At 40.9% G+C, this 23,672-nt stretch overlaps 4 protein-coding genes across 5 annotated transcripts; 2 read left to right on the forward strand and 2 right to left on the reverse strand.

Moving 5' to 3' along the window:
• Positions 1 to 75: 75 nt before the first annotated feature.
• Positions 76 to 4,777, reverse strand: klhl26 (kelch-like family member 26). The gene is made up of 3 exons (XM_027017411.2): positions 4,459 to 4,777; positions 3,439 to 3,624; positions 76 to 3,114 (listed from the first exon to the last, which is right to left on the reverse strand). The coding sequence occupies exons 1-3, from the start codon at positions 4,506 to 4,508 to the stop codon at positions 1,533 to 1,535; spliced, it is 1,818 nt and encodes a 605-aa protein (XP_026873212.2). The 5' UTR covers positions 4,509 to 4,777; the 3' UTR covers positions 76 to 1,532.
• A 335-nt stretch (positions 4,778 to 5,112) lies between these two features.
• ddx49 (DEAD (Asp-Glu-Ala-Asp) box polypeptide 49) lies at positions 5,113 to 8,773 on the forward strand. Of its 2 annotated transcripts, XM_027017412.2 has the most exons (13): positions 5,113 to 5,354; positions 5,498 to 5,621; positions 5,764 to 5,849; positions 5,971 to 6,092; positions 6,202 to 6,389; positions 6,827 to 6,967; positions 7,081 to 7,156; positions 7,249 to 7,325; positions 7,461 to 7,558; positions 7,640 to 7,714; positions 8,078 to 8,166; positions 8,275 to 8,346; positions 8,481 to 8,773. In XM_027017412.2, the coding sequence occupies exons 1-13, from the start codon at positions 5,240 to 5,242 to the stop codon at positions 8,640 to 8,642; spliced, it is 1,425 nt and encodes a 474-aa protein (XP_026873213.1). In that variant the 5' UTR covers positions 5,113 to 5,239; the 3' UTR covers positions 8,643 to 8,773. The 2 variants fall into 2 exon arrangements, with proteins under 2 accessions (XP_026873213.1, XP_026873214.1); XM_027017413.2 differs by lacking the exon at positions 8,481 to 8,773 and having other exon boundaries at positions 7,644 to 7,714.
• A 90-nt stretch (positions 8,774 to 8,863) lies between these two features.
• On the forward strand, positions 8,864 to 11,282 carry lsm4 (LSM4 homolog, U6 small nuclear RNA and mRNA degradation associated). The gene is made up of 5 exons (XM_027017414.2): positions 8,864 to 9,032; positions 9,409 to 9,450; positions 9,970 to 10,068; positions 10,192 to 10,375; positions 10,595 to 11,282. The coding sequence occupies exons 1-5, from the start codon at positions 9,030 to 9,032 to the stop codon at positions 10,693 to 10,695; spliced, it is 429 nt and encodes a 142-aa protein (XP_026873215.1). The 5' UTR covers positions 8,864 to 9,029; the 3' UTR covers positions 10,696 to 11,282.
• A 3,546-nt stretch (positions 11,283 to 14,828) lies between these two features.
• Positions 14,829 to 23,124, reverse strand: rab3ab (RAB3A, member RAS oncogene family, b). The gene is made up of 5 exons (XM_027017406.2): positions 23,038 to 23,124; positions 19,274 to 19,501; positions 17,936 to 18,054; positions 17,552 to 17,676; positions 14,829 to 17,291 (listed from the first exon to the last, which is right to left on the reverse strand). The coding sequence occupies exons 2-5, from the start codon at positions 19,499 to 19,501 to the stop codon at positions 17,101 to 17,103; spliced, it is 663 nt and encodes a 220-aa protein (XP_026873207.1). The 5' UTR covers positions 23,038 to 23,124; the 3' UTR covers positions 14,829 to 17,100.
• Positions 23,125 to 23,672: the final 548 nt, after the last annotated feature.

Below are 23,672 nucleotides of genomic sequence, written 5' to 3' on the forward strand. Positions count from 1 at the left end.
ACAACAACAAAAAAACCCCATCTCACTCCTATTAAAAAAGTTAGGTCGGTGTTCTCAGATTCGTTCAGTCATGCCTTCCTGTTCAATGCCATGAAAGCAGAATATTTACTCACTTGCAGTGTCCTATACACATCCTTAGCTACAATTTACCAATAGCTTACATTTCATGGAGACAAATCATAGTTTTTAGATTACAACAAGCTGGAATCTTATACCAGCATATTATCACATCACATACTTGCTCATTAAACTGTATCATACAACCACATCATAAACCCAAATTGTGTAAACACAAACAAATACTAGAAAACATCTTACAGCATTATCCAGTGTTACCAAATATTAAAAGCTGCAGTATTTAAGACCATGGTGATTTTTATACATTCACATGTGGGAAAGAAAGCATGCCAAGGCAGTCTTACAACATATATTTCAGGAAAAGTAGCACACTTATGCAAGACCACAAGATGTTTCTTTTTTCCCCCTCAGTTTGCAGTAACACTATGGAAACTATACAAGACTTTTAGTCAGTCCAAAGTATTTTTCCACTGAGCCATGACGAAGAAAGTACTCTAGTCCACACCAAGTTAAAGTGCATTAACAAATGCATAATGTGCTTGCTGACTTTCAGAATCTGTGATATTTCACAATGATAATTTACTTATTTAAGACTTTGATCTATGTAACTGGTTAAGGTTCTGAAAACATTAATTTCTTATTTCTTATATTGCATTAAAATTTGTTCATCCTATGCTTTGGTAAGAATATATTTAAAAATAAAGACAACTCATTCTACACTAAAGTGTACTAAATTTAATACAGTTAGAACGAGGGCACACATTACTTTTACATGTATTAGCAACCATACATGCTAACAAGTTGAGAATTTTCCCCACAGGTTTGTGAAGACCACTGGTGCTGTTTTTTAAACCACCAACCATGAGGTGTAGCAAAATATCCATATGCTTAAAGAACACCAAGTACTCACTAAGTGCTGAGGATTCAGTAAGTACCAACATGAATGCCTGACTGATTCTGTAAATCACCCTTAAGAAGATTTTAGAGGAAGGTGCATAGAGTATGTAGCTGTCTGATTTTCTGCAAGATTTGATTCACTCTACTCAAAACTAATGTTTGTGTTGCATGACTTGCATGTTATAGATCGTCACTTACATATTTCATATTAGAGGACATAGTTCTCAAGATATCACATTTGGAAGGCTTATCTCAAGACATTCAAAACATATGAGACTGTAAATCATTTATATGCCTTGCAATAGACACAGCATGCAAGACAAAGTAGAAAAAAAAACTATACCCCTGAGGTCATCTCATTTTGAACAAGCTATCTAAAAAGTGCCCCCTCGTTGCTTATATCGCTGAGAAGGTGCTACCAAAGGTAGACATGGACGTCACTAAATCATCTAGTTCCGAACCAATACTCAACTGGTTAAGGAAGCAGGGGGTTGTTAATAAAACTCAAACCCAGATTAACTGTGCAAAAATCACCTCACATTTCTCGAGCCAACGCATCATCGCTGAGTGACGGATTGTGGCAGTATTATAGGTGCGCAGGCAATTCCAGCAAAGGACTCTGGGAAGTGTAGATCTCTCTCCCACTCATCCGTCTCTGTGTTATAGACTTGGACTATGCTTGTGACGTTATTCAGGTGCCAGCTGTATCCTCCGATGACATAGATCTTTCTGTCCAGCACACAGCAGCCGGCCTCAGACTGCCCCGCGCGCAGGGGGCTGACAGTCGTCCACTGATCTGTTTCCGGCACATAGTACTCCACAGCCAGCACATCGAAGCAACGGTCCACGTGGTCCATTCTGCCTCCCAGTGCATACATGCGGCCACCGACGCTGACCATGGCGTGCAGTACCCGTGGCTCGGCCATGGGGCACTTGAAGTCCCACTGGTCCATGGTCGGATCATAGCAGTGGACGGTCTTCTTGTCCTCCACAGACACCCCATAACCTCCAGAGATATAGAGCTTGTCACCACAAGTTGCCCCTGCGTGACCCCATATCCGCCTCTTCAGCGGCTCCACATAGGTCCATTCATTCATTTTGGGGCAGTAGCACTCGACGGACGACAGGCTGCCAGACCGGTTCCGTCCCCCGGTAGCATACAGCCGGCCATAGAGAACGTTGAGCTGGAACTGGATGCGGCTCTCCTGCATGGGCTGGATACGCAGCCACTGGTTGAGGTGGGGGTCATAGCGGAAGCCGGTGTCCACGGCACCCTCTCCGCTGCGGTACTGCAGTTGCTGGCCGCCCACCACGTACACAAAGTTGTCAAGAGCCGCTACGCAGGCGTGACTGCATGCAGCCTCCATTTCGGCAAGCTCGCGGAACTGCCTAGTCGCACCGTCAGGCAGACAGAACACCCGGCTGCTCACCGTGCGGTCGTTGTCTGTGTAAGGTGTGCCGCCAAAGGCCACGAGCGACACCACATCCGAGCGGATGGCAGTGCGTGGCGACTGCATCTCGTGCTGCCGGAATGGCAGGATCTGGTAGTTGAAGGCCTCGAGGAGATACTGCCGGCACAGCACATCCTCCACCATGACGTCCACAGTCTGGACGCTGTCCACCAGCTCGGAAGAGCGCATGAGCGGGAAGCGCACGTGCTGGAGCACCTGGCTGGCGCTGGAGCGCCGCACCTCGTCATGCTGCAGCCAGCGGATGGCTGCGTGGAACAGGTCAATCTCGCTGCAGCTGCGTAGCTTATTGCTCTGCAGGAAGAAGACCAGCCGCTCCATGGGGATGTGGAGGAAGTCCTCCTCCTCTGCGATCTGCAGGAAGTGGCGGAACGTGAAGGCGTCTACCGACTCCTTCAGAGAGGACAAACTGAAGGTGGTGGCCATCTGGCCGATGTTCAGGCACGTCTCGACACTCATGGCAGATTTTAGGAACTCCTCGCAGAGCTCCACCACTGGCACCATCTGGAGGAAGACGGCAGCCCCAAGGACGTCCTGTATGCAGTCTAGGTCTAGAGTGACCTCTGAGCTGTAGGCAAAGTCAATGATATGTTTCAGTCCACGGGCTGACAAGCCCTTTAACTCGATGATATCCTGGTTTGACTCCTTCATCCCACCAGTGAACATAGCTCTGTAAGAAACAATCAGCAACTTAACATCAGCACCCAGGAAAGCATGAAAGCCTACAACATAATCACTGACTATTAGGCTGACTACATTTTAAGATTAGAGGCTGCAATAACAACACTTGACAAGCCAACCATTAAAAGATAATGTATACAAATAACTGAATGACTTGGAGAAAGGGCCCAATGACTTAAATTATTGATTGATGCATATCATGTTATCATGCATACACTTTCCTATGTTGAGCAAAGTCTAAATGTCCCTGATAATACAAGGCATTATATTATGTATAATTACTGCTTCACAGAAACACCAAAGTTTATATCACCTAAAGTAGTCGCTGCAGGAGGCCAGAACTGCCTTGTGAACCTGGAAGCGTTCTTCGTTGACAGCAAGCACTACATCCAGCAGCTGGCCTTGATCTCGCAGCGCGGACAAACCCCTCAGCAGGGTGTTACTGTGACTAGGAGCTGAGAACGTGCAACGGAGGCTGCCGTTCTTATTGTTAGCCATGCTGGGGAAAAAAGAAAAAAGAATCGGTTTACACGGGTTTTTAATTTCTTAGCGCTCTCGTCTCATAACCCGTGGGTATATAGGTTAAACGAAACTTCAGAAATCCGACTTGCTCGTCTGCTGCATTCCGATTCCCCAGCAAGCGTAAGTTTCAAAGCATGAATGAATATGACACCTGCAACTGGGCTCTTTTTGAATTATTCATCGAAAGGCAAGTAGTGAAAAGGGATAACCACGGGACATGGGCACCAAGGCGTAGCTAACAAATAATGACCCAAAAACATCAGGTATTAACTATGACTCCTGAAAACCTGAAACAGTATAGGATATTAGTGGTTAAATTCGTCATTCATGAATGCAGACCAAGATCAAGGTAATGTGAAGAACTGAAAAATAGCTAACCTAACGTCTGAACGTCATAGGTCAAACTTCCAGTTTGAGCGGAGCTAGCTAGCTGTATTTTTGAGGAAAAACACTATTCTTTGAGATTCCCTTAGTCTAAGACCAAAGGGCGGTTTCACGACACTTGAGACATTTTTTTTTTACTAAATTGGGATATATTGTGACGGGACACTTCTCTAAAAAGTGTGGGATTTTACGTTAACAAGTCGCCTATATAGCTTAATTTGACACATCAATAACGTTGGGTTAGAGGCAGAACTTTCCTGATCCACTGTACACACTTAGCTTAGTATGCTAACGCTAGCGAGCCTAGGTAACCGGAGACGCGCGGACAACGGAAGCTAGGCAACCGGTTAGCTAGGTAACCTTACAGCTGCATCTGGAACTTGAGATTTTTTTTGTCAACTTGAGGGAAGGATCACAGCATCCTTACCTGCTCTGTGAACAATTCCCGGAGAATTCTCCACCATCCAACTCCGCCATATTCAGTCACGGTGTAGATGGGAGAGGGCATCATGCGTGGGCAAAATGACCACTCGTACATGGCCTCAGAAGCATGCAATTAAATTGTATAAACATACTTCAAAATCTTGGTAGCTCTTCAGATATAAATGTAAAAATAAGTGTTAACATTTTAGAGTTTCTACATCAGATGACTGGACTTGGAACGTAGTCAGTAATGCAGCTATTGAAATAAACAAATTTGCAGCGTTAAATAACCGATTAGAGTCACTTTCATCTTCCTCGCAAGATCTTTTTCCTGTGACCTGCACAGCTGTGCTACGTAATGCTATGAAACTTTGGGAGTGTTCACATAGTGCACCCCCTGAGGAGATTCGTTACCTATAACTACACACAACAGGACTTTCTAAATAATGCCCAATTTTATTCTATTTTAATCGTATAATTGTTTTTGATAATACAACATTTCTTATTATATTTGTTAAATCTTCTTATATTACTGCATTTACTCTATATTACTTGTTTACTTTCAATCTGCACAGTATTGTCTGTGTGAACCTAACATAAAGCGAAACACTTGGCAGGACGCAAATTGGTGACGTAGAAAGTAAGCGACCAAACAAGCGTTCCACGAGGATTTTACACGTTCACACTCAATTACAGGGGAGGAATAGCATTACGATCGAGCAATTTGTGTTCGCAAATTTCAGAGAAGCGTTGTTTAGACCCAACAAATAATTTCTGCCTGGAAAATGGCAACTTTCGCCTCTCTCGGCCTGTCCGAGTGGTTGATGGAACAGTGTAAACAAATGGGTATCGCTCGACCAACTCAGGTACAGGAGAATTGCATACCAGCTATTTTGGAAGGTATGATGTGTTCTTCATTATAACGTGCACAATCTACCGATTTATTTTAAAAATTATACAAAATAAGGTATGTAATGGCTTTGTCTTCAGCGTAAAAGCAGAAAGTCAATTGACGGTAGTTTTAATACCTTTGTTTGCTGGAGGTCGAGACTGCATGGGTTGTGCCAAAACTGGAAGCGGAAAAACCGCAGCATTTGTTCTGCCAGTTCTCCAAAAGCTTGCTGAGGATCCCTACGGTATCTTCTGCTTGGTGTTGACACCCACAAGGTTGTCTAATTTCAGTGACATTGTACTGATAAGCAGATCATTAATAATGAAAATTCACACGATGAGGCATTAACAATAAACTGATCTGACGATAGGTACACTAGTTATTTACATGTAGGATATTTTTTCCCTATCTTCTCAGAGAACTGGCCTACCAGATCGCTGAACAATTCAGGGTGTTGGGGAAACCCCTAGGTTTGAAAGACTGCATCATCGTTGGTGGAATGGGTAATGCTACTGTAAACCTCTTTTAAATAATATGGCATACATAACATGATACCACTATTGCTTATGTTTCATAGCATAATCTGGGCAGTAATATATACTCTGGTATCTATGTTGTAAACAGATATGGTGGCCCAGGCTTTGGAGTTGTCAAAAAAGCCACACATTGTTGTTGCCACACCAGGAAGATTAGCAGATCACATCAGAAGTTCTGACACATTCAACATGAAGAGAATCAGATTTTTAGTAAGTCTTCTGCCACTGTATGCACACTAACCCAGACTAATTTATGAGCACATACAAGTTTTCCCCTGCTAAGCATCGGGATGAACTTGGGATCATTTTTTCCCCTTAGATCCTGGATGAGGCAGACCGTTTGCTGGAGCAGGGATGCACTGACTTCACCAAGGACCTGGAAGTCATCCTTGGTGTTGTGCCAGCAAAGCGCCAGACGCTGCTCTTCAGTGCCACTCTCACAGACACACTGCAGGAGCTCAAAAGCATTGCCATGAACAAGCCTTTCTTCTGGGAGAACAAATCAGAGTAAGGAATTGCCATTGCACTTCTTTCATTTTTTCACTTTCAGTTTTATTTTTTTTAGTTAGTCACTGTTGATCCCAGTCCGTTCAGGTGTCATAGTAATACAGTTGACCACAGTTGAAGAGAGCATTAAATTCTGTGTTTTGTGCATATCCATGACTGGCTAGCATTGCACTCTGTTAGGAGGAAAAGAGAATCTTAACAGTCTTTCACATACAGTGACATCACAGCCAATTAAGCTTTTGTTAAGCCCCAGACACTCAGGGCTTAGCAAGATGCTGCAGCCTTCTGAGACAGTTGTGCTACTATGGAGTCCTCCATCATGTGCCTATATCTTACTTCATCAAATATTGATTTGACACATACTGCAGTAACTTTTATAAAGCCTTGCACAGTCACCTTAAACAACAATTACACCTTATACAGTAATCCTCTTTCAGTGTGCGAACAGTGGAAGAATTGGATCAAAGGTACCTTCTTGCTCCTGAGAAAGTCAAAGATGCTTACCTGGTGCACCTTATCCAGAAATTCCAAGATGAACATGATGACTGGTCAATCATAATTTTTACTAATACATGCAAGTAAGTCTTTTTTATGTAGAAATGTAGAATTGCGCACATTATCATTTAGCCTGATGAGTTTGTATCCACAATAAATTAATGTAGAGATTGAACACTTTTGTGTTTCTGCTTAGGAATTGCCAGATACTCACAATGATGCTTCGTGAATTCAGATTTCCTGCAATCTCCTTGCATTCCATGATGAAACAGGTGTAGTATGAATTATCTAAGAGAGTGGAGTGTATGTTTGACATTGCTGTGTTCTTTTCTTAATGTATTGAAACCATTATTTTGTCTTTTAGAGACAGCGATTTGCAAACCTTGCAAAGTTCAAATCCAATATCTTCAAGGTTCTGATAGCAACTGATGTTGCTGCCAGGTACAGTCAACGTTGCAGATAATATTGCACAAAAATATTTCTTACATATTTCTCAAATGCTGTTCAGTTCTTTTCCCCAGCCTCTAGTTTCTTCTAATAAACATCTGATATACATTTTGTGTTATTTTTCAAAAGGGGCCTGGATATTCCTACTGTGCAGGTTGTCATTAATCATAATACTCCAGGCTTGCCAAAAATCTACATTCACAGAGTGGGCAGAACAGCACGTGCAGGTACTCTGTTTCAGCAGACTTGGTCCATTTGTCTTTAAATTCAGTTAGTTAACTTTTCAGTTAATTAACTTCTTTTTTCAGGAAGACGTGGTGTTTCAATTACACTGGTTACACAGTATGACATTCATCTGGTTAATGCCATTGAAGAACAGATTCGTAAGTTCGCTGTCAAACCAATAAACAGTAATCTTTTATATACAAAGGATAACAAGAAACATAAAAAAGAATCTTTTATACACATCCTAGTGAGAACATACAACATGATGGACAGGATGTCTCATCATCTACCTAAGGATATTAGCATTTTATTTATTGTCTTCTTGATTTGGCAGTGTTTTACATTGCTTTTTGCTGGTGTAATAAAACATTCAGTATTCAGATATGAACAGTATTGAAACATGCTTACATTTTTTGGTATAATAACATCAAATTATAGATACTTTGCAGCTGACAGACATTTATTTAAACTGCAAGTAATTTTCAGCTTTTAAACAATACAAATCTGCTTTGTCTGTTTAGAGGCCAAGCTTAAGGAATACCCAGTTGAAGAGAAAGAGGTGCTGAAGATCCTTACCCAAGTCAATGTGACGAGACGACAGTGTGAAATTGTATGATTGGCTGACTATTTATTTAATAATTTCTGTTCTTGGAAAGCAGCCCAGTCATGATTTTACATGTAACATCTTTATTTCCTATGTGTATATATTTTTTTTCAGAAACTGGAGTCAACAGATTTTGATGAGAAAAAGGAGATTAACAAAAAGAAGCAAATGATTCTTGAAGGGAAAGTAAGTATACATTTACACCCTCGCACAGAAATGCAAGATGAATTAAGCGCATATATATATATATATATATATATATATATATATATATATATATATATATACATTTTAATTCTTACATTACTTTTAAATCACAGGACCCTGACTTGCAAGAAAAGAGGAAAAATGAACTTGCCAAAATAAAAAAAGAAAAAAAGAAATTCAAGGAAAAAATTCAAGAAACGATCCAGAAGAAAAAGCGAAAGATGCAGAAAAACAAATTGAAAACCACAAGGGGCAGAGTTCAAGAGCAAGCGTAATTTGTTTTTTCGTATTGCATTGACTGCTGTAACTATTGTAATATGTACAGTACGTAACTTGTATATGCACTTTTTAATTTTATGGAACACCTAATTTGATTAATGTTAAATAAACTATAAGGTAAACGTTTGATTTGTTGCGCCATGTTAACTGTATGACAATAACAAAACAGTCAGACAACCGTTTGATTAGTACTTTAATCGAACTTTTATTTTAATATTTTCCGGTGCGCGGAGCGAAAACCCGGAAGTAAAGTAGTGCTACGGAAAAGTATGTGGTTTGAGCCGCTTTATATTGTAACGAAAGTTTGGCAAGAAAGCGACCACAGACTTAAAAACTCGTATAATTCATAATCCTGAGAGTATTAGTGCATTGAATAAGTTGATATGGTAAGTACATATATTCATTTACAACGTGTAGGAAAATGTAGCCGGTGGCATTGCAGCAGCATTATCTAGCAAGGGTTAGCTAGCTTGCTTTTATGCGTTACAATTTGCATCGAGGAAATCACAAATTAACATTAGTTAACTATCTGTTTACGCGGTGCACATATTCAATGCTTGCTTCCCAGTGAAGATAATTCTTAGCATCGCGATATATCGAGTTATTTATAAAGAAATTCCGACCACGTTTCTGAGGCTAAAGAAACGCTGCATGTAAAGCTGAGCGTGTTATTGGATCTAGCAACATAGAAAGTGAGTATGAGCAGTTGAGAGATGTAGGAGGAGTGATGTACTTAAAAACAGCTATTTCTGTTTCTTACAGCTTCCATTATCTCTTCTGAAAACAGCACAGAACCATCCAATGGTATGTTATGTTGTGAAGATGAGACTCTGGTCTGTTTATTCCGCCAATACTCGTGTTTAGTATTAGATACGATAACACCCAAGTTTCTCAGTAGAGATCTATAAAGTGCGTCTGTTATGTACTTTTAAGAATTTCTATGTGGGTGCACGGTGTATAGAAATGCTTAAGTAATCCGATAGCTACTTTGATTACAGAAGGTTTGTATTATGCAGTGTCTTATGTGATCAATAACCATATGGATAAAGTTTATACGTGAAAGCACTGTGTAGAGGAGTTAATACAACTTACTTCTGGGTCATTCTGTTCAATAGAGGGTTCAAGAACTGGGTTTCTTCAGCAATGCTCAGTTTAAAGTGTGGTATACTATATATGGAGCTTTATTAAAGTATGTTAAGAGTGTTAAATATCACTATTACCATGAAACAGATGAATTTTGGAGAAGGGAAATGGAGAAAAAGCACAAGCTTTTCTGCTGTTCATGCTGTAAAAGTGTGTAGCTAATGGACTTCTTATTTTCAGCTGGTGGAACTGAAGAATGGGGAAACATACAACGGTCATTTGGTCAGCTGTGACAACTGGATGAACATCAATTTGCGAGAAGTCATCTGCACCTCCCGGGTAAATACCTGCCCAAGAAGAAGAAATACTTGAGTGGTTTAAAAATGTTCTTTTCTATCCCAGAAAGGGCGGGAAAGTAAAAACTGGATTAAAGAATTATTCTCCTATGGTCCTTTTCTCAAGGATGGAGACAAGTTCTGGAGGATGCCTGAGTGCTACATCCGTGGAAGCACCATCAAATATTTGCGCATCCCAGATGAAATCATCGACATGGTTAAAGATGAGGTGGTGTCCAAGGGCCGCGGCAGGGGAGGCATGCAGCAGAACAAGCAGCAAGGAAAGGGCAGAGGAGGCGGTGCAGGCCGAGGTGAGATGGGTTGGCCGTGCAGGACGCGCCCACACTTCAAGTTACAGTCCTGTAACGCATCTGTGCGCATAACACAGATGATCGGTTAGCAAGGGTTTGAGCCTGTGCTAAATGTTTATCTCAGAATCCCAAACCTTTGCCCAGTAGCACAAGTGAGATGATGGATACGCTCTAGGCAAAAATGGCTGGAGGATAAAATGGCGCAATCTGTTTTCTCAGGTGTGTTTGGCGGACGTGGAAGAGGCATGCCAGGTGCAGGCCGTGGACAGCAGCAAGACAAAAAGCCTGGAAAACAACAGGGTGTCAAAAACCAGCACTAAGCACACACATACACGGCATCTTGGGCGTCTCCAAAAGTCTTTCACTGGCTTTTGGTGTGTTCTCTGGATGTAGACCGTTGGCGGCTAACTTGTCATTGCTTTATAAAATGTTTTCCCTTCCCAGAATCTGATTTTAATGCATCAGTTTAATTACGGTGCAGATTTAACCATGTCGATGATTTCATAAATCTGCACCGTAATAAAATGCTTTTTGCATCACCTGTAGTAGAAGGAGTTTTGTAATAAGATAAAACATGTTTTTTGATTGGATACATTTTTGTGTAGTACATGTGATTTGTAAACAAGGGGATTTGTTTGATGTTCTTAGTTTCATACACATGCACCAGAAAAATATTTTTTGAATGTTTGGATGCCCTAGATATTTGCAATTTTAAGTTGAATACTTCATATACAGTATGGCATCTATGTAAAAAAAAGAAAAGAAAGTATTTTATTTTCACTTTAAGTTTTTGGTTCTGGGTTTTGGTTTCTGTTTTTACCACCTAATTTGTCTGTTTTCATTTTGCTTTAGATATGCGGATATGCTGTAAATTATGTGCAGTGGTCAATAAACACTTTTTTTGTTAGTTGTTTCTGTTATTGGCTGGTACATATTGCTATTAAAGTATTAAATATTATTTGAGCCAGACACGTCCCATATAAACACTGACAGTGAAAGTAAAAAATTCAAGTTTGTTGTATATTCTAACACAGCAGCATTAAAGCTAAAATATAAGCTTTTAGTAGGTATAATTCAGTCACTCATATTTGCCTTTATGATTTAGGAATAGTAACAACCACTTCATGTGAGCATAAGAATAGCTGTAAATATTGGTAAAATATCACAAAACTTTACCCATATATCACTTGCATGTACTAATTGCCCTTGAGGTTAATAAATATATCAAATGAAATGTCAGTGATATATAGTGTATATACACATTGTATATCCCTTTCTTCTTGGCATACAGTTTGATGACATCCATTCACAGGAGGTGTCTGTAGATCGACGTCTCAGTCTGTACCCATACCTGCCCTTATTGCTGGTCTGGCTGAGAGGATTCAGGCCCATGCAGAACTGCAGTGAGGACAGTGTATCTCCTTGCTAAATACTCCACGCTTTATGGCTACCTGGGCAGTTGTCTTCAAAATGGCTTCTAGTACTGTCGTCCAATTTTCCACCATTCTTCATGAAGTCTATTATGGTCTTATTGACTTGCATGGATAGGCATTTAAATTTCTTGGTCTGTGGTAGAGTTGTATGCTTTCTTGTAGTTTACCCAGACAACGCTGGTCTTGGAATCCTGGTGATTGGCTCCATCTGTCAGTAGGAGATACCTTGATCCTCTGGTATTGTTAACAATTCTCTTCTGAGCAGTGTTTTTGCACTTAAGTTCATCCAGTTTGGTGACTAGTATTCCTGATACAAGCTTCCATTTTGTGGACAGGTAGGTCAGTGGTCTGTAGTTGGATGGTATTTGGCCCTTGTTGGGGTCCTTCATTCCCAGTACTATGTGGATGTGGATTAGGGAGCCTGGATGGGAGCCTGGATTTAGAAGGTGGTTCATTTGTTCGGTTCGGCCATGCAGAATTGGTAGTTTCTTTAGCCAGCAGGCATGAATCACGTCAGTGGCAGGTATTGCCCAAGTTCTTCATGTTTCTGACCTACTCTTGGACACCTGCTGTTGTAACGCTGACTGGTTCTTGCTTTGTGAGATTATAGAGCTCTGCTTTGAGATCTCTTAAACAATGGTGTTATGTGATGATTAATTCTCCAATATCATCTTCCAGCACTGATCTGTTTCAGCTCTGGGTGGACCTACAGTAAGGGGTATATACTGTAACTGAGTATACTTTGGATGGTTCCTTGGAAGTGGGCCATTGCTTCTTTCATGTATATCTGGATGCATTCTGGATGCCATCACTATTAACCTTTGTTTAGCAGATTCCAGAGCCTCACTTATGGACCATTTCTTCCATAGCCAGGCACCATTTTTAATCTTAATGCAGTTTGCTGACTTTCATCCATGTTGTCCTCATCTTGCTTTCCAGTCATTGTTTCCAAGGAGGACAGTGGATGTGGCCTGTGGCTTGTAATTTTTGTAGCCTAGGGTTTCAAGCATGACTACTGCAGCAGCCCACAGCCATGGCTGACAGTACTTAGCTTAGTCATCTTTCACATATCCATAGCTGGACCACTCACTGATTCACCTGATAAGAATCAAGCAAGGACATAGGAATGTCAGTTCATTCTGGAGAAGTGTGGTCAGCTGTTAGTAAAAAGGACAGAGGAAATTAAACTGAATTGAAATGAACTGAAAGGTCAGGGAAACTGAACTTCCACCAGGTTATATAATAGACCTGGAGCATGGCTACAAATACCTGGGGATTTTCCAATCACATAGGACCCATGAGGACAGCAACATCCCAAGTACCTCCATAGGGTAAGGCAAGTCCTCAAAGTCCTTTAAATAGGAACAATAAGATTAAATCCATAAATATGTATGCCTGCCAGTCATCAGATACCCAGCAGGCACAATAAGATGGCAAAGAGAAGACTCCTCACAATGCATTGGGCACCCAGTACAAGAATCAGCATCCAAAGTCTGTATGCTAGTGAGCAGGTGGTGAGAGGGACCTACAAAGTGCAAGATCCACTGTCCTGGATGAGACACGAAACAAACACAAATATGTGCAGTCAGTGGTCCCCAAGGATAAGCTAATGAGGGACTGCCTCAGACAGATGGGGGACATGGTCACCATGTAAGAGGAGAAGGTGCCATGACAGGATAAGCCATAGGGTGTACTGGATATTAGAGATGGCTGACAAAAGACAATCATACCAACGGCTGGAACACGAAGGACTGAAGGACAGCACAGAGGCACTAATCATCACGGCTCAAGGCCAAGCACTAATCACTATGTCAATCAAAACATGGGTGTTTCAACTAAGACCCAGGATGCATACTTTGCAGTGGAGCCTCTGAGACTGTTTAGCACCTAGTAGTAGGATGCAAGATGCAGGCAGGGAAAGCAAACACAGAGAGACACAACCAAGTGGCAGGGATCATATACAGGAACATATGCAAGGCATATGAGCTGGACACCTCCAAGTCCAAATGGGAGGAACTGCAATGAGTAGTGGAGAACAAGAAGGCTAAGATCCTGTGGGACCTTCGGATCGACAGATAAACAAGTATAGCAACACAACCAGACATTGTGATAGTAAAGATGATTGTGATAGAAAGATGCATAAAACAGCAGAGATAATAGATGTGGCAGTCCTAAGTGATGTAGTCATCCAAAGGATGGAATATTAGACGTTGGACATACCAACAGAGAGGATGTGGAATGTTAATGCCAAAAGTTGTCCCAGTGGTGATGGGGGCATTTGGGGCTGTGAAACATAAGAGATAGGAGAGGCTCCAACAAATCCTAGGAATGACATTGATATCAGTCCAGAAGACAACCACAAAAAATACTGGATTGTACCTTCGAACTCCCAGGCCTCTGGAAACCACCCACTTGAATGGTGAGTCAGGCATTATATATAAAAAATAACTTTTACATCACTGTCCTAAATTATGTAGGGCAATCAAAGCCATCACATGACCCTCTGCTAAAGGTATTTTGACCTTCTAGGTCTTGTGTAGTAACTTATGACAACTTGTCATTGCCTTAGCAATGTGAATGCGAAGTTATTCATTCTTACCGGTTTGACTCGCATACTACCAGATTTTACCAAAGGTTAAAAATAAGTCATAAAAACTTACTGTTTAAGAGATTTGCCAGTTATTCAACAACTACTTGTGCATTGAGATACTAAAAACTGAGTACTATAAATTCACTTTTTATTTGGTCCATTAGACACTGTTATTCTTCCAGAGCCTTCCAGCCAATACCTACCATCCTACTTTTTAAGTCACCTGATCCCCCTCCATGTTACCAAGGTAACAGCTGATACAGTCAGTATTTGACGTCATATTTGCTCAAAGGGAAAAAGTTATTTTTAAATCACTGGCAAGAAATTACTGTTCTTTGGTGCCCTCTAGTGAAATTATGCTAGTACATTTTGTAAATGACCAAAACACAAGCACTTTCCTATTGGTAGCAGTGAAACCTTATGGCCAAGATTAATTTAACAGCACAAACCTTTATTTTTTCATTAATTAATTTCCACAACATACAGAGTTGGTTTGGTAAATTTCACCATTGAACATGACACGGTACCCCTTATTGTATTTAGAGTAAATTTACTACTGCATAATAGTTGATTTTCATAAACATACACTAATTTCCTATCAAAGAAAAAAAAAATGAATGAAGTGTTCAAATTAGAAGGGGGTTGGGCAGTAAAAAAAAGAAAGAAAAAAATTCAATTCAAGTTTTTTTTTGCTACCGAAAACCTCTCAGCAGTTTCAGTGTGGGATGACGCAAAACTGTTCACTGGAGACTCAACACTTGTTTCCATGTTCACATCAGTATCATATTATCCAATCTCAGCTTTCTGATCTTAACAAGCACAGCACCGCAAATAGGCCATGAGTGGAAAGTGTCTTCTATCCTGTCTGCCATTTAGCATTATACTGGTAGTTCCTGGCCTTTTCATCGCCTCCACTTGGTTGTTCAAATCACCCTGACGTCACTGAGAGGTAAAACCAGACATGCTGCATCGGGCACCATAGCATACAAATTTAGGCCGCATTCCCATCAGTCTGAACAAGCTTCCAGTTTCGGGATTTGAAGCACTTGGCAAGAAGCCTTTTTAAATTTTTTTTTTTTTTTTAAAGAATACAAATCCTTAACATTCCCCCATTCTTACAAGGGTGCAATGAAATTATGAATAACACTTCCAAAGATATTTTGTCCTCAATATTGCTTTGTAATAAAGTGACACATTCATACACGAGCAGGCATACACAAAAGCAGGTAAAACACATAAACTAAATTATTTAAAGTTTCTTATCTCTTCTTATTTTGAGCCCAGAGTCAATACAGCACAATCCACACAGAAAACTAAAAGACTCAAATATATTTACAGTGGTTTTCAGGAAGACGGCATAGCAAAGGGAAAAAGAGTGGGAGATCACCTTGTCTTTTTGGAGTATAGAGGAACTCACAAAAATGTTAGTAATGGGCTCAGGTCTTGTTGTTCATCATCGCCTTATATTTTCAATAATGCCTGTATTAGGTTTGTCTAGTAACAGTCCTGACGATCACGCTTGGGTCATTACAAGTATAGTCACATGATACTTGTTTCTTTCATCTCTTGCACCACAACATAAGCACAAATGTCCTGCACAAATCTGACCCATTTAAAACATTTATAAAAAGGTGAAAAACAGAGGAATCTAAAATTTGAAACTTGGGTCAAATAGAGGATGGTACGCATGATTTAGGATGTCAAAGTATTTCACCTAGGAGATGTGAAGTTCTGCAGACAGTACCGTCTCTGCAACCACACACTTGAAGTATTACACATTTTCATTTAGAACAGATTGCTTCCGAGTGTCTGGATATAAAGCGACTGACACTGGAATCGTATAAGAATTCGCCTGAATGGCTTCATTTCCTTCCATGCATTTTACACTTAGGAATGTCTGTGTATAATATTTGAATTTCACAACTCTAATGAAGTTAAAATGTAGCTGTTCAGCTGAAGGAACACTAAGAACTACAATTAGCTGAGAGGTTTGTGACAAGCAATTCAAAGGATTACCACAAAAACATTACATGACTTCTTATTTTCTTTATAATTCTCTGAATAATATCATTCTCATGTATTTTCAAAAACATGTTTGAATATGTTACTATACCTGTATCAATTAAATACTGCACCTTATCTATATACACATTTTGAATAAATATTAAGAAATTTCTCCTCTTTTGTTTGTTCATGTTTCATTTAACAAAAGGAAAGCATGACAACGTAAACAAAGAAATATGAAGAAATATATACAAAATATGAAGACAAAAAAGAAAGGTGAACATACAGGATGTTGAAAAATGGCACATAAAGGCCAGAGGAAACATGGGTGAGCGAACTGCGCGCAGCACTTTCCCCACACAGAAAAGAGCCAACACACAAAGCAATGATTTGTGCTTCGCCAAACTTAGGACTAATGCTAAGCGCTTAAAGTGTAGTATGGCTTTCCCTCTCCAAGTCTAAGACAATTGACATAATTGAAAACAGGGGAATGGGGCAATGGGGTAACAAATCTACACCATAAAAATAAATCAGAAGCGAGCCAAGGGTAGAAAATGAGAGGGCACAATTTGGGGAGGAGCCAAGTGTCGATTATCTTTTTCTTTTTTTTGCCATTGTTACCTTTTTACCCCCCATATATGGTAGAGCAGGGCAGTGTAGGCAGGGCTAGGGTCAGGGGTCGGGGAGGGGCTGCTCTTTTAGCATGAACAGTCCTGGTGTGGTGCGGACGGCTGCTCGGTGAGCTGTGGCCCCTGTTTGGCCCCCGTGACGGCGGGGTCACCAGCGTCCAGGCTCTCGGACATCTTCTCGCAGATGATGTCCACCAGCCGCTCGAAGGTCTGTTTCACGTTGATGTTGTCCTTTGCACTGGCCTCGAAAAACTCAAAGCCTGGAGCAAAACCGGAGTCACACACTAAAGTGACGCCACGGACTCCTGATTAACTGAGACCAAGACTTTGGAGCATTTGGTGACACTGTTTTAATATAAGTACAGAAGTAGCAGCATTTATGATGCGAAGGAATGACTCAAATCCATTTGAAAGATCCCGTGTGAGCCAAGGCATTCCTTGGCTCACATATCCAGGCATGTTTGGGATCTTGCTGAAGTTACCTTATAAGAAAGCCTTGAATAAGAAAGGACAAACTCACCGAGGTGTTCGGAGAGTTGCCGGCCCCTCTCAGAGGCCACCACCCTTTCATCCTCCATGTCGCACTTGTTGCCCACCAGAAGCACCTGGGCATTATCCCAGGAGTACGTCTTTATCTGCGTAGACCTGTTGTAAGAACGACAAGCACGTTAAAGGCAGGACAAATAAATCTGAACCTTAAAGCCATGTGATAGTGACTTAACACCTTGGGAATCACTCACGAGGAAGAAGTCTGAAGTTGGCAAAAGAAAGAAGGCTTATGTTGCAAACATTCATTTTTTATCAGCTTGAACAGGGTTTAACTGCTTCAGGGTTTTCTTTTAAAATGCAAGTCTCCTAAGACTCCTTCCTAAGTCTGAAGAGCTCCACTTCAAGCCTCACTCACCAGTCCTGTACGGCAGCGAACGACTCCTCGTTGGTGATGTCATACATGAGGATAAAGCCCATGGCTCCTCTGTAGTAGGCCGTGGTGATGGTCCTGTACCGCTCCTGCCCCGCTGTGTCCTAATGGAAGAGGCAGCAGTAGGGCACTCGAACTAAGCATTCCGTTTCCATGCAAGGCATAGTCACAATGCGCGACCCTGGTCATATGATTAAAAACACACATTCATCACACATGGGCTCTCACAGTCCATGGGGTATGATTGGTGGAGCTGAACTGCAATGACAGCACTACGCAAGGAAGCGCACGTGAGCACATTAAATTGCTGTGAGTTTGTTTAGCTGAGACCAAACTCTAGTTTGATGTAGTCATATTATCCTCAAATATCCAAGAGAAATTATCATTTAATCACTTTAATAAGAATGTTTTTCTAATTAAATGCAATGCTGGCAAATGATATAATCTTCAAGACTGGACTTGATCAATCAATGAGATGGTCAATGACTCTGCATAACAACTCATTTAGTCAATGAGGCCATCCAGGATTACAATTCTCATGCTGGTAACTAATGCTGGGGAGACATATTAGCTTATCATATGAACAGTGAACAGAAGCAATGAACTTGTCTCCATGAGCCTCATTCTGTGAGAAGGGTGGACAAAATTTCACACCTGTCCATAAAATAGGTTTCAGACAATAACAAGAAATTCCATGCATAGCACACCAAATTAGTATGCTACACACTACGTTTATTTCTTACCATGTACAACCAAAAACAGGCAACAGACGCTGAACCCTTTTTAACGCATGCAGTAACATACTGATGCCTTTTTGTTGGCCTTTGCTACGCTGTTCCTATATGGTACTGACAAGTGTGAGGAAGAGACTTCATCAAACTTCATTGTGTTACCAGCAATAGGAAACCTGAGGCACTGGGGGAGGGGGAGTGTGAGTTTCTGATTGGCTACGGGTCTGGTGTATCGGCTTCCACCCAACCATACACTCAGTCATCACTTTGCCAGCCTCCCGACAGTCACACCTCACACTGACCATCATCTGCTCATGTGATGTTAACGCTACATGCCTACATTGCTTTTTTATTAACTGGCACAGGTTCTTTCTATGTTTTATGTGACAGCAAATAACAAAACACTGAAATGCTCACATTATTTACAGAATGGATATGACAAATGCTCTCAAATTGTTCTCAGTGCTCAAACTCTATCTTAACCACCAGACTTTCTACACAGCCAACTCATCAGTGACTATACATTTTGTTTAGTTCCTTCCAGCAGCTCGTATTCCATCCACATTCCTCTGACGAGGACACCAGATCTCACCCAGATCTGCAGCTTGATCCTTTTGTCATTTCTGTAGATGGTCTTCACCTTGAAGTCGATGCCCACCGTACTAACGAATGCCGGCGTGAAGGAGTCATCTGCGTAGCGGAACAGGAAGCTGGTCTTTCCCACGCTGCTGTTTCCGATAATGAGGATCTTGAACATGTAGTCGAAGTTCTGGTCAGAAGAGTCCTTTTGGCCATAACGGTTATCTGTAGCTGAAGCCATCTGAGAGGAGCAGAAACACATGAGATGGAAAAATCTACTGAAACTTTTATCCATTTCTGTTTTGGCAGGAGGTAGACTGGAAAGACGGCACTCTCTGAATTAGCCATGACTCTAGTATGCATTCTGAAGAGACGTTTTCAGAGGAGCCCCTCCAAGTTTTTGCAGAACTCTTTTCTTGTATTCATAAAAAAAAAAAAAAAATTAATTGCATTTTATGCAATTGTATGTATTCATCTAGAATATGTCCATTATTGGCATGGAATGAAATCTCCTCACATTAGGTCTGATCACATTAATGATTAAGTCTTATTTATCTGATTAGATCTAGGGGAGGGAACACTGCATTTCGTTCAGTAAATGCTGTGCTGTGCTGTGCTATGGAGTAGGTCATGGTTTGTGAGTTAGCACTATGCCAGATGCTGGTTAAGGAAAACTCTGTGCTGAGCACCATCAAATCTGAAAAGCCTCTTAATCAGCCTTAAAGGGCTATTCATCGAGCTTTACTGTGGCTGTGAGCAATGGACAGATGACACTCTCTCTGTGTCTTTAATTATCACAATGGGGTGTGGAAGAAGACCATCCCTTCCATCTTCTGTTCTAATCAAGAGAATCAACACAATAGAAGAACAGCCTACTCATAGGAGCATAAGCAGGCTTCAGAACAAGTGAATGTCACACTGTTGATCAACAGCACAACCTGAGTCTGGGATTGGACAAATCCTTAAAGCTTCATGCTAACAGACACACAAACTCTAAATCACTAGCTAATGGGGTACACGTTGGGTGATGGCATCATGCCACTGGGTCATGCACCATCAAAAACTAGCCAAGCAGGAATGAATCATTACTTTTCAAGACCCGAGTAAGAGATGCTCTCCCAGAAGCCAGGATTGGCATTCACTGGACATAGTGCTGCCACGGTTGATCAATATTTGATACAGTACCACTGGCATGGAGCCCATCAGCCTCACAGACAAGAATCTAAAAATAGGGCCTGTGATGGTGCTTTTTTGACCTCTGTTTGACTGAACCAAAAATGGCTAAGTCTGCTCTTTGAGTGTAAAGGCTTAACAAGGTCTCTTGGGGTCATTGACTTAAAATCTATTAATTTGATAACATTTTGTGTGGCTGGTCATTTCACAACAGGATTCAAAACAGGATATACATCAAGAGTTGGTAAGAAGCACAGCTGATGTAAAATTACATGCCACTACATGGCTACTTGAGCAAAAAAACCTGAATTGAGGCCACAGTAACCAAGCGCATGCCTAAATGCAGCGTTTCAGACAACTATAAATCGTGGGTCACAGGAGAACTATGCCTCAGTTAGGCATGGTTAGGTAAGGGTGACCACAGGGAGGAATATCTGATCTTAATCAGGATGATTCAGACTATAGTAAAGCTTCCTGTCCTTGACTCAGCCTCAACTACCACTGCCTTGATGGAATTGCAACACAAGAACAAGCCTTAGTTTTTAAACTGTATATAACAGTTTATAATATAAGATAAACTGATTATATACCAATTAACCCTTCATCAGTGCTAATTTCTTTAAGGCAGCAGCATTCACCTTTGAAGACTTCATATAGGACATAGATAAAAAAGGAGTGTGGGCAGAGAGTGGCATTGCAATTCAGTTTTGCAGTCTCACTGAATCTTATATCATTATATCATGATGTAATCTTATATCATGCAATCCTCAGGCTAGTAGGCGGGTACATGCACCAATCAAACTAACCATATATAGACATTTCAAGCATTTCAACTACCTTTAGTATTTGCCTGAGATGTTGGGGGTCAGCAAGCAAATTAGTGCCTATTGGGTTTCCAGGAAACTAGATCATCATTAAAGTAAACGGCAGCAGAAAGGTGTGCTCATTCATAATCTGATCGGGTGCCTACAGGTTAAGTAGGACGCACCTGAATTCATGTAATACAATGAAGGTGGTAAAGCATACTGGTCCACATAAAGATTTAACCTGCTCTCACAGTACATTTCTGGATATCGGTCATAAGCAAATGAATATCAAATCAAATCGATTGATCCTGAAAATCTCATCTCATAATTGCCTGAAAAGAGATGCTTTTGATTAAACAAAAATGACTTAAAAAAACACCACATTGTGCGCTGGTATATTGGACTCAGCACAGCACAAATACATCCTGGAGTGCTTAAGATGTCAACATTTCTCCAGATAACAAAGGGTTTGAGGCTCTAAAATTAGACTCACTTTTACGTACATGCAGAATGGAGCCAAAAGCTTTATCAGTAAGCCAAAATACTTATGCGGACCTACACTGTTTCTTCAAGGGTGAAGTTCTTCTGGGTCCCAGCAGATCTTGCCAAAGAGGTTTTGGCACTGTCATTATCTAACAAAACGTAAGCCACAGCTCTGTACTAAAAACTGTAGTGCACTTCTTAAATGCTTAGAATACTTTCCATTGTGTGCAAAGTAAAAACCAATGTTTGCCTAGTATTTGGACATGCAGGGACAGAGACGGTGCTCAACTCAGACCTATGACACTTACTCCTACTTACTCCAACTCCAGTATAATGACTGTATTTCTAACACTCAGACGCCCGCTGTTGACTAATGCCGATTACGGTTGTCCTAGCAATAAATATTCAGCTATTATTCAGACCGGTGTCGGACAAGGAATATCCATCCACATGAAAAAAAATATACAAAACTTTTTCTCGTAATGTAACAGTGCACTCTAAACATATGTATTGAAACAGTAATATGCAGATAGAGCCTCACATAAATGTGTAACATCCAAACGCTAGCATAACAACCCGTTAAACTGACAGCGAAGACACATCATCTACGAGCAATAACCAACTGCTGACTGACATAGCCAAATGAAAACGTCCTGCCGGATCGTTATTACCATCGGCGAGGCCGCGAAGCAGCCTAACAGGGAAAGCTAATAGGAGCTGGAAAGTAAAGTGAATTATTCGGAAATGTCGGGTTTTTTTTGTGTGTACAGGCTATATTTTCTGTGCGTTTGAAAATGGAGCTATTTGGGCGGATGATGGCGGCAGGATCGGTGCGCGTAATCTTCAAATGTGGCAGTCATGATGCCTCCTGCGTTACAAGACGCAGCATTCGGGTTTATTTAACAAAATAGCAAATCGGAGTCCATAGATGACGTTTCGTTTATAACAAGTAACATAACGTATGCACAATACATATTTTTCCTCATTCAGATCGTAGAATATATATATATGCCCCCTCGAATTGTTAATGACAGATTACAAAGCACGGACAAAATGATACAGATTGATATTAACGTTAACATAACATGCTGCAGTAGTGCTAGAAATATCAACCCCACTGGGCAGATGTGTCTTTCACTGGTAGATGTAGATAGGATGGCTATCTCTTGTGTGAGGTTCATGTCAAATGAAGGTTATTCTTTCTTTTTAAGGATGAATTTGCTTAGCTGTTAAAGTGAACAATATACTAAATATACAGATGTATTCTAATCAATTGAGCAAAAACATTTAAATAGCTAATTTACAATTGCCTTACCGCGGGAGATGTTTTAAGCGTCAATTACGCCAATGCTGCACCTCTTCGAGCACCTGCAGAAACTTTGACGTCACTTGACGGGCATATGACGCTCCGAATGGGCGGTGTTAGAGTCGACGAGCGGCACGATTGATGTCTCAGAAAACCAATCGTAACAATGATGTAAAATATTCAGAACATGTTCATCCCACTGGGCCATCATGCATAATGTACAGCCTTGACTCGGGCCACTCTATAATTTATCAACAAAACAGTCCTAGGAAACCATCAGTTGACAGGGATTTGCTTCATTTACGGGTGTAGTTCTGTTTACTCCCTCCCTCGAGTGCGTAGGACAGTCAGCAGGGTTGCTTCGGCAAAAGCATCCATCCGTAATATTTGTGGAATATACGAATCTCAGAGGTCTCTAACGCACAACCGTATTATGTATTTTCTTCAGGAAGGTGTGTAATATGCAGATAGTTTACTCATCGTTTACTTTTCCTATTGTCGCTAACCATGATATTCGCAGAATTTGCGAAGGATGGCTTTGCAATTTGTAAACCAGTTTCAAAAGGAAAACGGAGAATTTATGAACCTTTAGCGCCACCCTGTGTGGAATTTATATTCGGCAGTCGGTTTTCAACAACAGATGG

The sequence above is a fragment of the Electrophorus electricus genome, chromosome 26 (assembly GCF_013358815.1).
Source record: "Electrophorus electricus isolate fEleEle1 chromosome 26, fEleEle1.pri, whole genome shotgun sequence".
NCBI lineage: Eukaryota > Metazoa > Chordata > Actinopteri > Gymnotiformes > Gymnotidae > Electrophorus > Electrophorus electricus.